Source organism: Delphinapterus leucas, chromosome 7 (genome assembly GCF_059928025.1).
Source record: "Delphinapterus leucas isolate spDelLeu-1000000601 "Yukka" chromosome 7, BTC_Dleu_Yukka2, whole genome shotgun sequence".
Lineage (NCBI taxonomy): Eukaryota > Metazoa > Chordata > Mammalia > Artiodactyla > Monodontidae > Delphinapterus > Delphinapterus leucas.
In genome coordinates, this window is record NC_143135.1 from 15,773,153 (window position 1) to 15,787,081 (window position 13,929).

General features: G+C 43.7%; 1 protein-coding gene across 10 annotated transcripts in view; it reads right to left on the reverse strand.

The window, feature by feature from the left end:
- The window catches only part of EXT2 (exostosin glycosyltransferase 2), a 139,960-nt gene that overhangs the window by 34,108 nt on the left and 91,923 nt on the right, over nt 1–13,929 (reverse strand). For all 10 annotated transcript variants that reach the window (XR_016393794.1, XM_022592194.3, XM_022592195.3 and 7 more), the window contains 2 exons: nt 11,167–11,356; nt 3,630–3,796 (listed from right to left, as the gene is read on the reverse strand). Coding sequence is in view for 9 of the 10 variants with exons in the window: in XM_022592194.3 (XP_022447902.1) it covers nt 3,630–3,796; nt 11,167–11,356 (357 nt within the window). In the remaining variant the exon portion in view is untranslated. The remainder of the gene's footprint in view (nt 1–3,629; nt 3,797–11,166; nt 11,357–13,929) is intronic.

Here is a 13,929-nt window from a genome sequence, read left to right on the forward strand (position 1 = left end):
ATTCAGACGTATGATACATCTTTCCATTTATGAATTTGTTCAATTTCTCTCAGCAATGTTTTGTGGTTTGCACTGAACCCATATGGCCCCCCTTTTAATACATTTTTCAAGCTGACCCTCCCTACCCCTTCTCCAGGCAGCCACCGATCTCCTGATCACTAAAGATTAGTTTGTGTTTTCTATAAATGAAATCATAAAATATGTTCTCTTTTTCATCTTGCTTCACTCACTCGGCATAATTATTTTTCGATACAACCATGTTGTCGTACGCATCGGTGGCTCATCAATTTATTACTGAGTAGTATTCTACTGTATGGATAGACCACAATTAGTTTATTCATTCAACTTTTGATAAGACTTTTCTTTTTTTCCCCTCCAGATTTTGGCTTTTACAAATAAAAGCTGCAAGTACAAATACTAATACTTGTATTAGCGTACAAGTATTTGTGTATACTTATGCTCTTATTTCTCTAGGGTGAATCTCTGTGAGGAGAATGGCGGGGTCACGTGGTAGATATATGTTTAACATTTTAAACTCCAAACTGCTTTCTAAAATGGCTGTATCCAGATTATGGATCACAGTGAAGTGGAAAGGCATGCAGGCCAGAATAATCTCTCTCCTATCTTTCATATGCATGCTGGTAATGAAGATTTATTCATTCATCAAATATGACTGAGTATCTGATGAACGGACTGAATTGGGTTAGGCAAAGAGGATACAGCAATGAACAAGACAGCCGTGGTTCTGTCCCTATGGGGCTTATGTTCTAGAAGAAAAGCAGACACTAAACAACACCCTTCACAATTATTTGCTCACAAAGAGGTAGAGTGCTCTAGTCTGGAGACTTTCTGAAAGCTTCTTTTGATCTGAGTGCTGAAGGATGAAGAGCAGTCAACGAGATAGATACAATCCTAACACACTGTGATAACTGTGACGAAGAAGTAGTTCTGGGCTCCAACGTAACTCTCCTAGGACATAAATTTTTGTTAACTGATTTGTTTATTCACTTAATCCGTCAAGCTTGCATGAGAATAATCCTAGCCTTTGGCATAAAAAACAGGATTTAGGAGCACCATCTTCTGTCTTCCGATTCAACACAAAACTGGGTACCCTCTCCAGAAGAGAACTGTCCCTTCTGAATGATGGAAACAAGCATCAACCTCCCTCACGAATCAGCGGAATCATGAGAACGACAGCAGCAGTCGCGGTAGCAGCTGCTAATGTGGTGCCTCATAAAGAGAGGAAGAGTACACTGCCCACCGCCCAGAACGGGTGCCTCCTGAGCGCTGCCCACGTGTGCTACACAATCTTACCTAATGTACGTGACAACCCAACGAGGCAGATACTGCTAGTGCCACTCTATATAAGAATAAACTACAACCCAGAGAGATTACATAAGTTGTCCATGGTGACAGAGTAGAAACTTGGGCCCAGTACTGTCCTAACTTTGTTCATTATATTAATTACTATACAAGAAATAACTTTACGAAGTTACCCTAAAGCACTAGTGGCAGGGATGCCTGAAAAATATTAGTTTTCCTTAGCAGCAAGGTAAGTTAGTGATGGACAAGGGATATGCTGATGGTTCTGAGGACTACTTTTGAGGACCAGTAGTCTCTGACATGGTAAAAGTCCTCAGGGAAGACAGTATGGTGTCACACAAACTTGAATTTAACCCCCAACTCTTCCACTTATTTAGCTGTGTGACTGCAGCAAGTTATCTAACCTTGCTTGGTCTCAGTAAAGAAGGTGAAAAACAATAACTGCCTTGCAGGTTTGGGAAAAGATCATTAATGTATGTAAACACCCAGTAAATTGATAGGAACATAGTAAGTTGTATATAGATAGTAGTTAGGAAAGTTGTTCCTTTCATAGCATCTGGAGAAGATCCCAATTACTGGAGATGAGGGGTTTCCCTGCCCCCTACTCCTCTGATACACATTACTTCTTTAGAGGTAACGTGGAGTAAACACAGGGCATCAGAGGGAAGAGGTGAAGATTCAAGCTCAGTCCCTCCGGGTTTTGCACTTCCTCTCATCAACACATTTTTTGCTGCTTGAAACGAACTCAAGGTTGAAAGAGATCCCAGGTTTCAATATTCATGAGACCCCAAGATTTCAACTCAAGGTTGAAAGGAATTCATCTAGTCTAACTTCCTTTTATTAGACTTCATTTAGACCAACTGAAATATCAAAGAGGTAGCACTCTGTCCATCTTGGCTACACCATTTGGAATGTTCCCTTTTTCAACCTTCCTTTTACCACAAAAATAAACACATGGGTATAGTTTGAAGCCATTACATGCAATGGAGAGAAGACACTGGCAGAAAAACTGGTTTTGCCATGAGTTGCCTACTTATTACTTAGAGGAATAAGTAGGTAATTTGCTTTTTGAAAAAATGGGAATGATAGTGTATGAAACATCATCCAACACCCTAGACGTGACGATACGAAAGAAAGACACCAATATGAATAGAAATAAATCCAGAAAGATGAGTGTATGTTTTCCTAGCTAGTCTCATGCCTTTCACTGGCCAGTAATGACATCGACCAAGGTATCACACATCAGTCTATTTCACAATTTCTTTTATACGCAATGGATATATAAATATATTTTATAAATATAGTAAAAACCTGGGAAAACTTGAGCTTTTAATTTTTGGTGGTGGCAGTAGTAGGGGGATTCCTATTTCTTCCCCTTAAAATCCACTTCTAATTTAAGGCTTAGAAAGTAAATTTCTATAATAAATATATGTATCACATATTGCTTCATTAGATAAAACTTCATGATTTCTTAGAACCTCAAATTTAACAAATCCTAAAAATAGTTACCTCTCTCCCAAAGACAGGATGACTACAGGGGATACACTTCACCGCCCCCCCCCCCCCCCGCTCTCCCCTGTGCCAGCTGTAGCTAATTGATTTGTACACTCTGTTTTGCTTGGGTCTGATACCACCACTACACCCCCGCAGCCGCAGGCCTCAGCCTGTCGCCATCATGCATCTCGTGTACATCCTCCCTGACAGGACTCATCAATTCCTACTGCTTTTCACCAGGCCTCAGCTCTGGCACTTTCCCCTGGGGAGACCTTTACTGGTCTCCATACTTAACCCCTGAACCCAGTCTAATCCATCAGCCACATCGAATGAATGGTGATAGAGAATGTTTCTCCCCAAAGACAGGCAGCCAGCCTCTCCACTTAAAACTCAGAAAGAAAGCCATCAACAGGGTCTGCTTTCTGTTTGTCAGTGTCGCCAGCTTCTTTGCTTATTGATGTTTTTATTGTTGCTGTGCCCAGCTGCTTGAGTCGGGGAAGTGGTATTCAAGGAGACATCAATTAAAGTGCTTGTTAAACGTCATAGATGCTCTTTTGAAAATGTCCCCTGGGACTCTCCCTGGGAGTTCCCAAAACTGGTGGATGGCACAGCTGTCATTTTGGAATAGGGTTTCCCCAAAGTTCTAAAGAACAGCTTCATAACCTACACTCCTACGCACAGCTTTTGGACGCTACTAGAATTTAGAAATTACGACTTTACAGAATGAAATATAACACTCTTTAGTAGGAAAGACAAGCAATAATGGGCAATAACTATCAAAAATGTAAATGCACCGTTTGGAACCTCCTTACCTCATAACCGAACTGCAGCTCATCAGAGGTCAGCATAATGATATCGTCGTCAATGGCCAGAACGGCCTCCGTCTCGATTTCATCGTAAGGGAAGAAACGGTTACTCAACTTGTTTTCAGCAGTTCTTACAACTTTTAAAGGAACCCGGATTTTGGGCCACAGAGAATCTGGAAAAAGAAAAACCAAGGTATTTATTACTCTCCTAACTTCTGTGAGGAGATAAACTGGTGAAAGCATCGCATCACAAGTGAGATGGAAGAATCAGCTCACATCCGTGACTCTCACGAAATCCACTCGCCCAGCTGTGCAAGGAGAAACACTTACAGGTGCGTTTTTATAATATCCTACATTGTAAATACTTCTATCCTCTCTACATCCTTACAACACTACTGATTCTCAATGTTGTCTTAACCAGAATCCACCAAGTGGCTTCAACTCACGATTGAGAGACAGAGGAGCAAAACGACTTGATGAAGGTCACGGTGAGGAGAGGACGAATGGGCTCTGGACCGCCTCACGCTCAGGCCCGTGGTTTGAACACCAGGACTCTACCACCTCTGCACAATCCTTCCAGGTAGGTACACCCTAGCTCAAAACCTGCCTGCAGCTGTGCTGGGAAATACACGTGCTGAAGACAGAAGCGCCTGCCCCCATCACGCCATCACCCACAGCTCCCAAGGCTGCCGAATCCACCCTCACAGAACTGTGGCCCTGAAGGAGGTCAGCTTTCCTAACTTAGCACCTTACCACCTCGACAGCCCTGCTCTCCTGACTCACTGGGCTTGGTTTCTCATTATGATCAATTTACAGAGTAAATATCGAATATCTAGGTCCAATTACATGGGATTTTCTGGCATAGTGAAGAAACACAAACTCATGACTTGCCTTACATTTTTCCCATTCTACTTTGAAATGACTGAAGCCATTTAACCTCAGGTTCCTTATTTTAAAGTGCTGTGTTTAGCATAGCATGAAATTAATACTTGTTTCAATACAGGACCCACGTCCACAGACCTCAGTGTTCTCTACAGAGGGCAGTTTGTTCTTCACGCAACATTTGTCAAACGAGAATAGAAAAGGTATCATACTGCTTCCAAAATCCCAACACGTAATTGTGGGAAGGTCTAGTTTTTGTGATTCTTGTAGCCCCAAAATGCCTGTGGCCACTCCAGAGTCACCATACTGAAGGAGAAGTGTGACAGAGGGAAGATCAGGAGGGAAAAAAACCTGTCTTAACTGACTGCAGATAAAATCTCCTATGCATAATTTACAATACATCCATGTAACACGTTGGGGTGCTCCAAGGGTCTTAGAGGAGGCACCCCCAAGGGCAGCTTCCCAGCAGGTTCTGCAGATACCTTCAAGAGCAACTCAGTGAACTGAAGCCCTCGACAGTACCCCGGCTGGCCTGATAACACCCCCTGGACAACTTCCTGCTGAATTCCGCGGGTATCCAAGGCAGCTGCTGGTTTCTTGTTTGCCAGTCTTGGCCTGTGGCACCTGAGAACCTTCACCATGCAGTGGGCTGCAGCCACCCTGTCTCCAGCCAGGTCTGAATCTCAGACCTAGCTGGGGAAGAGGCTCTCCCAAGTTTATTTCCTGTAATCCTTAGAGAGCTCTTTTTTACCGTTTAGTCACCAATCTCCTATTCCTAGTTAGTAATTCTTTATATTAAACTTTTCCTGTTCAAGTTACTGTGTGGTTTCTGTCTCCCACCTGGACCTTGACTAACACACTAGGGATATCAGAAGGATTATCAGATGAAAGGGGAATTGTTTTCTATGGCCTCTGAAGTTAGAACCATGACCAATGGCTGGGTGGAAGTTACAGGGAAATTGATTTAAACTCTAAATAGGTAAGAATTTTCTGATGCAATGAAATGCCTTTGGCCACACAATGTGCACTTCTATTTGAAATGCACTAACTTTAGAGACCAAGCAAGATGCCTCTGAGGTCCTAGGACTGTATGGACAGTAACACTGCACAGAAAGAACAGTCTCTGGAAAGAGCTTCAAATCTCAGGTGTATCCATTACCAGCTATGTGATCCTGAACAAGTCAATCGCTTTCTACCTGTTTCTTTGACTGTGAAGATGGAAGAGGAACACCACCTTCACATGTGAGAAGGTGTGAGGATGAACGGTAACACATTTAGCAGCATGGTGCCCGGCACCTAGCAGATATCCACTAAGTGTCAGCTATGCTTTCCCTTGAAAGTCTGAGTCTATTTACAGACCAAAGGATATTTTTGAACCTTAGGTAGCAGTGGCAAAGTGGGACATGTCAGATCTGGTATATTACTCTGACAAGCCAGGGGCGTGTCCTCAGCATGTATCTTCAATGTCTACTTTGAGAGGAACAGAATCCCTGCCATTAATCCTCTGGAACTGAGAAAACCTAACACACTAGCGGAACAAAAGAGCATGGAACTTTTGCCATGTTAATTTCACAAGGCAACAAACAGCCCCTCTTTCTGCAGTACGTATAGAAAACAGGCTAGCTGCTTGGGTCAAGTGTAGACGTGCCTCCACCCTGGATGAGATCGGGACTTGCACTCGGGGAGTGTGCACAGCATGTTCGACAGCTTTCCACATTCTTCGCCTGCATAGATCCTCATATTACTTGAGACAATGTCCATAAAGAACTAACCTGCCTCTAGAAAGTCTTTGATGGGGAAGTTTTAGAAGGTGATGAAGGCCAAAGAGGATGATATGGGGTGCAGATGGGAATGCAGAATGAATCACGGCTTTTTTGGAAATGCGATTACCTCTTCCTGTTCTGGGTTGGGCCTGGATAGCCAAAGGCAGCTTTGGCAAAAGGAGTCTCCATCTCAATGGTCCAGCTGTCTATGAACCATCGTTACTACAAGACAGGACTTCAAGTAGAATTCCCAGTTTCTTGTTTTCACTTTTTTTTTTTTTTTTTGCGGTACGCGGGCCTCTCACTGTTGTGGCCTCTCCCGTTGCGGAGCACAGGCTCCGGACGCGCAGGCTCAGCGGCCACGGCTCATGGGCCCAGCTGCTCCGCGGCATGTGGGATCCTCCCGGACCGGGACACAAACCCGTGTCCCCTGCATCAGCAGGCAGATTCTCAACCACTGCGCCACCAGGGAAGCCCTTGTTTTCACATTTTCAAATAAAATAGGCCTCTAAGAAAGGGAACTACCTTTCTCTCGGGCTTTAGCATCCCTTCCGTGGAATACAGAGATAAGAGGGCAGCAATCAAAGAATAAGCATTATAATTACTCCCTGCCCTAAAGCAGAGAATGTTGATATGGGATTTTGATTCTGTTTAAAAAAATAGGGGGACTTCCCTGGTGGCGCAGTGGCTAAGAATCCGCCTGCCAATGCAGGGGACATGGGGTCGAGCCCTGGTCCAGGAAGATCCCACATGCCGCAGAGCAACTAAGCCCGTGCGCCACAACTACTGAGCCTGCGCTCTCGAGTCCGCGAACCACAACTACTGAGCCCCCGTGCCACAACTACTGAAGCCCGCGCGCCTAGAGCCCATGCTCCGCAACAAGAGAAGCCACCGAAATGAGAAGCCCGCGCACCACAACAAAGAGTAGCTCCCGCTCGCCCCAACTAGAGAAAGCCTGCACATCGCAACGAAGACCCCATGCAGACAATTAATTAATTAATTAATTAATTTAAAAATAGGACAGGAGCATGAGGTAGGAAAGACAAATATAGGTGAGAAAGAATAGAGGTTATTTTTTTCTTTCTTTCTTTCTTTCCATTAAGTATTTTCAAAAGAATAGATTTACTCTTCTGCCTCTCCTTGAGCCCCTGATAAGGACCTGGTTCACCTGCATAATCCCAAATTAGAGAACTGACAAAGCATGACGATTTTCTGAGCGCTCATTGGCAATCTGAATAGATACAGTGCGGCCTAGTGCACAGCGCATGAGCTTTGGATCCAGAGAGACCTGTGTTCACGTCTGGCTCTGCCATTTTGCAGCTCTGTGACTGAGGCAAATTACTCAACTAATCTGAGCTTCACTTTTGTAAAATGGGAAGAATAACAGCTTCCTTGCAGGTCTGTCATAAGGAGTAGAGATAATACGTGTAAAGCACTTAGCACCGTTCCTATACCCTGGATGTAAAAGGTACTCAGTGCATGGTTATAATAATGCTACGTCATTCTCATCTTCACAGATGGATTCTTGTAAAGTCTAGGAGCTTCACCTCCCCTCTGACAACTTGAAGAGGTGTAGACAGAAGAATATGGGGTGACTCCTTAGGGTGCAGAAGCAAACAGTGTCACAGCTAGAAACCTTCAGCCTCTTGCTACACTGCTTATCCCAGATGGGCTCTTTTTCTTTACTTCTTGAAATTCTAAATGGAACCACATGACTTATAGCTTGTGTCTCATCCTGTGAATCTGTAGCTGGCAAACAGAAATGTCACCTTCCATTCACACAAAGTAGTCTGAAAAATAAGATTTCTCAAACACATGGCCAAGTTTATAAAAAGCAAACAGCTGAGCCAGCTGACCTGATAACTTTACAGTTTTGAGCTTTAGTCCAGCTTGAAGGAGAAAAAGAACTCCTCGTGTTAAGGATTTTTTAAAAATGTGTACCGATTAACAGTTTTCTCCAAGCTGGATGCCAAGAGCCACGTGAGCAAGAATTCTCCAACTTTGCAAAGGTACTACACAATGCTCAGGTTGCCTGATGATGCCAAAGCCCATCCTGGCGATCACTGTCACAAACACAACCACAGATCCACGAACTAAATGATCAGATTATCTCCATACAAATCTTGAGCCCCCTCGAGGAGTGCTAGAGCTGCCTGGTGTACAGCTGGTCCCCATGCCCCTCACTCCCCAGGTCCCAGAATTCAGCTCGAAGGAAGAGAGCTGCTGCTTCTACTTCTCGCTTGCCTCTTCCGAGGTGACCATCCTGAAATGCTCAGCCAATCCCATCCTGCCTATTAAGAACTATGAGAGTCCCAATCTGAAGCTGGGGTCAGGATGGGGGGTTCCTTGAGATCAACTCAAATTTAAAACTGAAATCAATTAAAACAGAAGGCTGAGTTAAACCTATCTGAAATGTACAATGTAACAGCTTCCTTCAGACTGGGGCCAGGGGCCAAGGCTAACAACCTTTATATCCATCAAGCCTGGAAACTAGAGAGCCGGGGAGAAGGAAGGCGGTGGCTTGCCTTTTCTTCTGACAGAGCTCAAAACCAACGTGACGAAACCTCGCTGGAAATTTCTATTGCCTAGTCTAAGCATTTACTTAAACTTCAAATCCAGCAATTTAGACTTAAATGTAACCAAAAAGAAAAAAGTATTTGGCTGGGTTGCAGAGTGAAAAAAAAATAGGTTGGGGGGGGGCAATTTCTGCCTACACTAACCCTCCCAGCAGCAGGCATGTTAGCCACAATATTTATTCTAGTAAATGTAGAGAGAGCGGAAAACATCACTTTTGCCTCTAATATTTCAAAGCCTTGGACCTGCTTTTTAAAAAATATATATGTTACTAATGCCGTACATGAAAAATCAGATGCCTCTGCTGGCACGAGGGCCAGAGCTGACAGCCGCATTCACCAACTGAACCAACACCCCACAGAAGATTAAACATGGTTCATGTTCTCCCTTGACAACCACGTCACCAGAGCTGGAGCCCTGACCTAAAAACCACTGTTAGAAAAAAGCTGGTCCAGTCCCTAACCGTGTCAAAATTAGGGCCTCATCAGTTGAGGGCTGTCTTTCCTCTCTAGAGCCAAAATATTTCAAAAATAAACTAAACTCTTGGTCATAGAATTAACCACTACACTTTACTAGGGTGTACCAAAAATTAAAACTGAACACCCAGCTCCAAAACCTAGGTTTGTGCTGTTGCTTTTAGTTATGCCAATGTAGGGACTTAGACCAAGAAGGAAGAAAAAGATTTCTCCTTTCTCGTAGTTTGTAATGATACTTGCCCCAAAGAAGTGACTCAAGTTTACAATAAATGATTCCCCTTCAGCCCGAAGTGGCTAATGAAGTTTTCTAAGGACAGAACTGCCTATCTGGGCAGGAGGGCGGGGTGAGGGTGGAGGCTCTCTGAAAGCTGGTGGCCTCCTCGTGCAGGAGCGTGACTGCAGCATGACACAGAGTTGTTCCGCGTCCCACGAGGGACACGGGACACGCAGCCTTGCTTCTGAAAACACGACCTCTCCTTTATAAATGAAGAGACGAATGAGCAATGCAGTACCTCCGATCCCCCTCACTCTGGTGGACCAGGGTCTCCCACGACCATCCCTGCGCTGCTCCTTTTGTCCCGTCCTCCTCCCTTTCTCCCTCTTAGATGGCACCTGGTGCCAACACCTTCCGTTTTCTTCTACCCCCTTCCTCCTCCTTTATTGAGAGTCAAAAAAAAGAAAAATCCAGAAATGTTGGGAGGAAAAAAACTTGGCATAAAAGATAGTTAATAATAATAACACAAAAGGCAGTGTGCTTCAGGGCATACTATTCATTTAAAATAGCTACTTTGTTTACTAAACTGTGGCTCTCTGAATATAAAAAGTAAGTATTGATTCTCTCAGAGAACAAAAGTCCCACCAAGTAAAAATTTTTAAATGTCTCAGGAGGACATTTAAATCCTGATTTGCCTCACAGACAGAAGTACGTTCTTCTCCCAGCCTAGACTATGGATCTGCTACCGGGAGTTTCCAGGGTTGACTATCCTGACTTCAGTATAACCAATTAAACAAGAACAGCCATAAAAAGCACAGATACTACTGTCACGCAATAAACTAGACCTTATCGGTGATAGTGGTGCACATTACAAACTTCAAACTCATTCCTTGCTCTAATCCATCAGAAACTTCCTGGCTTTAATAGGCTATAAAGGGCAGGAGCTTTGAAGTCCCTGGGATTAGGATCAGTAATAGACGGACTGAATGAGAAACAAAATGCAGGTGGAACGTACTCTATGCGTCCTGAATTAAAAACAAATCCAGTGAATCAAACAGCCCTCAACCCTAGCTTCCAGATTACGGGGGTGGCCAAGGCAAGCAACAGAGCCATTAAGGATGAGCCGGTGGGAACTTCCAGAGAGGGCTCACTTTAAGGAACTGATTCAAGCCTGGGAGGGCGTGCCTTGCTAACTTTCCCCATCGGAGGTGAGGCTGTTCTTTTTGAAGAAGAACACAGTATCAGAGCAGAGATAAGGAAGGAGAAAACTAATGCCTTTTAAACTGTGTTTTCATGTAAACAAATCAGCTGAGATGGCTGAGGGAAGCTGAGATCTGTTTTCCCAAGGCTGATGGCCTTTGATCCTATTGATTCCTAAGCCCTCAAACACTTGTGGCTACAGAGCATGCCATGGGCTTAGAGTTAAACGGGCCACCCTAGAACAAGGATGGGATGACTGAGAAAACCGGGGTCATGCTGTCTCAGAAATGGCATTACTGTTGACAGAGCAGGAAAATTCATTTTAAACCAAAGGATGCAAATCATTTGGCCATCCAAATATCGACCCAGCTGAGGGGTTCGCTAACGCCCAAACCAGGCCTTTCCTGAATGCACTGTCTCCCCTCCCTTCTTACCATCTGGGGGGTTTTTATTCTGATTATTCCAGACGACCAGCAGCTTGGATAAACTGGGCACCTTGGACACTTCAGTGATTACCCGGAAGAGGCTCTCCACTCGGTCATAGGTGAGGACGATGGCCGTGAAACCTTGAGACTGTGGCGGGATCAGTGGCAGGAAGAGCGGGTTGCTCACACTGCCCCACTTCTGCAAGAGAGCACATGAATGTGGGTCAGAGAGGGATCTAGTAACAATGAGGCTGATCTCTTTCCCAGCGTCACCAACAAACCCGAACATGGGAGATCTGATGGCCTTTCCCATGACTAATCCAGGGGCCAAGCAACTGTTCAAAGTCTTTCCCTCAAAATCTGTGCTGATGCTCTTTAATTAAGTTTGGCTCTGATACCCCTGAACAAGGGGCAGAGAAGTTTTGCAGCTGAGAAGAGATTTCTAGTCAAACATGGCAGATTAAACACATGCATTTATCTTCATTCCCTCCCCAAACCCACTAAAATGAGTTAATAGATATATATATAGACATACATATAAAAGTGCAGTTGACAGATATAAACCTACCCAGACAACGAAATGGGAGCAGACACAGCAGCTGAGAAGCAGTGTGAACATGTTTCTGAAAGACCGAAAGGGGCTGGAGCAGTGATGACCGCACAGGAGAGGGAGAGCTGAAACCCAAGTACCAAAAGGTGGGCGGAGGGTAGGGGGAGCAACAAGGCAAGCAAGCCCCAACTGTAGCCCCACAAAGGCTCAGGGCTTATGTTCAGTGGGCCCTTGTGAGTAAGAGGAGGGGGTTGAAAACAGGAGGACTAGTTAAAATATGTGTAAGGAGCAGCAACAGACCCAGGGCATAGGCCTCCCCATCACCTACCCACTCAGCCAGAAAACTACTCTCCTTCCCTGCCCGAGCTAGAGAAGGGAGCTTTATCCTCTGAGGAAACTGAAGCTCTAGACATGGAAACACAGGCACAGATGAGAGGAAAATGCAATTAAAGCCTATATTTTGAATGATGAGCTCTATGGCCTTCTGTCTTCCTCCGGATCCCAAAACATCGGCAGTCATGTGGTTTACTTGTCACTCCATGATCTTACAGCGAAGCTCCACCGTCTTACAGCGAAGCTCCATCACCTTACAGCAAAGCTCCACCATCTTACAGTGAAGCCCTCGGGCAACAAGCTTCCCTTAAACAAAAAACTTCTGATCATGTGTCCAGGTGAACTGCCGTGCCAGTGCACATGCTCGCCTTCTCCGTCTGACACACCCTGATGTGCACTGTCACCCTGGGCCTTCCCCACCCTGTCCCTTGCGCCCTAGAAGACCTCGGTCTGACCTAGAAAGCACCTCGGATCCCACAGGAGAAGAGAACATGGCAATACCCTCTCAGTGAGGCTTGAGTGTGAACGACAATAGTACTTGACCATTCAGCTTGCCCTTCCCCTGCTTAGATTTTTTTGTTACAATCAGACAGTTGGCCTCTTTGGGAAAAGAGACCCCTAGATTACTCGTCTTCAGATTTCTGACACCTAGCTTTGTTCTTGTCACACGTTTACTAAATGGATGAACTGTGAAAAACAAACAAACAAACAAAAAAACTTCTGATCAGGTTTTTAGTGCTTCCCTCTTAATCACAAACAGATCCTAGAATCAGACATTTCAAGAATATCTTCAGCATGAACAACAGAAACCAAATGAACAAAGAGAAAAACAGGAACTTGGAGGAAACAGAGACAACAGAAGAAATTTAAACAACATCAACAACACATCATATCCTCTGAGACTTTTTCACCCATGAAATAAGAATAAATTGCTATTTTTATTTTAAAAGATCTACCAAAGATAGGAAAGAACCCTTGAACATTAAAAATATGATAGCTTAATTTTTCTTTTAAGGCAGTATTGAAAGATAAAGATGATGACGTATTGCAGTCTGGTGAACAAAAAGAGATGAAAAACAGGACAGAAAAGATGAGAACATCCAGGAGGTCCAACATCCATCTAATAGGAGGCTCCTGAAAAAGAAAACACAGAATATGGAAGAAACAACTATCAAAGAAATTAAGTTCTAAGAACAGAAGATACGAACGAGATGCAAATTTTCAGGTTGAAAGGACCAAATAAGTAATGAGTACACTGAATTTTAAAAACACAAAAAGATAGAACAACAACTAAAAACCAATGAAACAAAAACCATATCAAAGCACATCACTTCTGAACACTGGGAATAAAGAGTCGATGAAATACGTGAATCTAGGTGATGAGCGTGTGAGTTCACTGTACAATTCTCACAACTTATCTGGAAGTCTAAATTTTTTTCAAAATGAGGTTTAAAAAGTAATGAATAAAATGAATAAAATTCAATTTCTTTGCTACCATTAAAGTATTGTCATTTTTAATGCAGCAATGTAAACAAAACATTTTTGTATTGATAATAGGGAACGACTGTTAAAGCATTCTTATATTTTCAATCTGCTTTACTGAGGTATAATTAAGTATACAATGGTTTTTGGTATATTACACTGTTAAATTTTAAAAACTGGTAAAATATAATACGAAATTTGCCATTTTAACCATCACTAAGTGTACAATTCGGTGGCATTAATTACATTCACATTCATATGTTAATACGTGAAAAGCCCAGGACCTAACTTCATCGTCCCCAAGAGGAGGCTGAATATGAAATGACCTATCTGTTATTCTGGCTGCTTACACTCCCTAGAGTCCTTCATACTCTGGGATTCCCAAGGTCCCCCCACTAACCTCATCC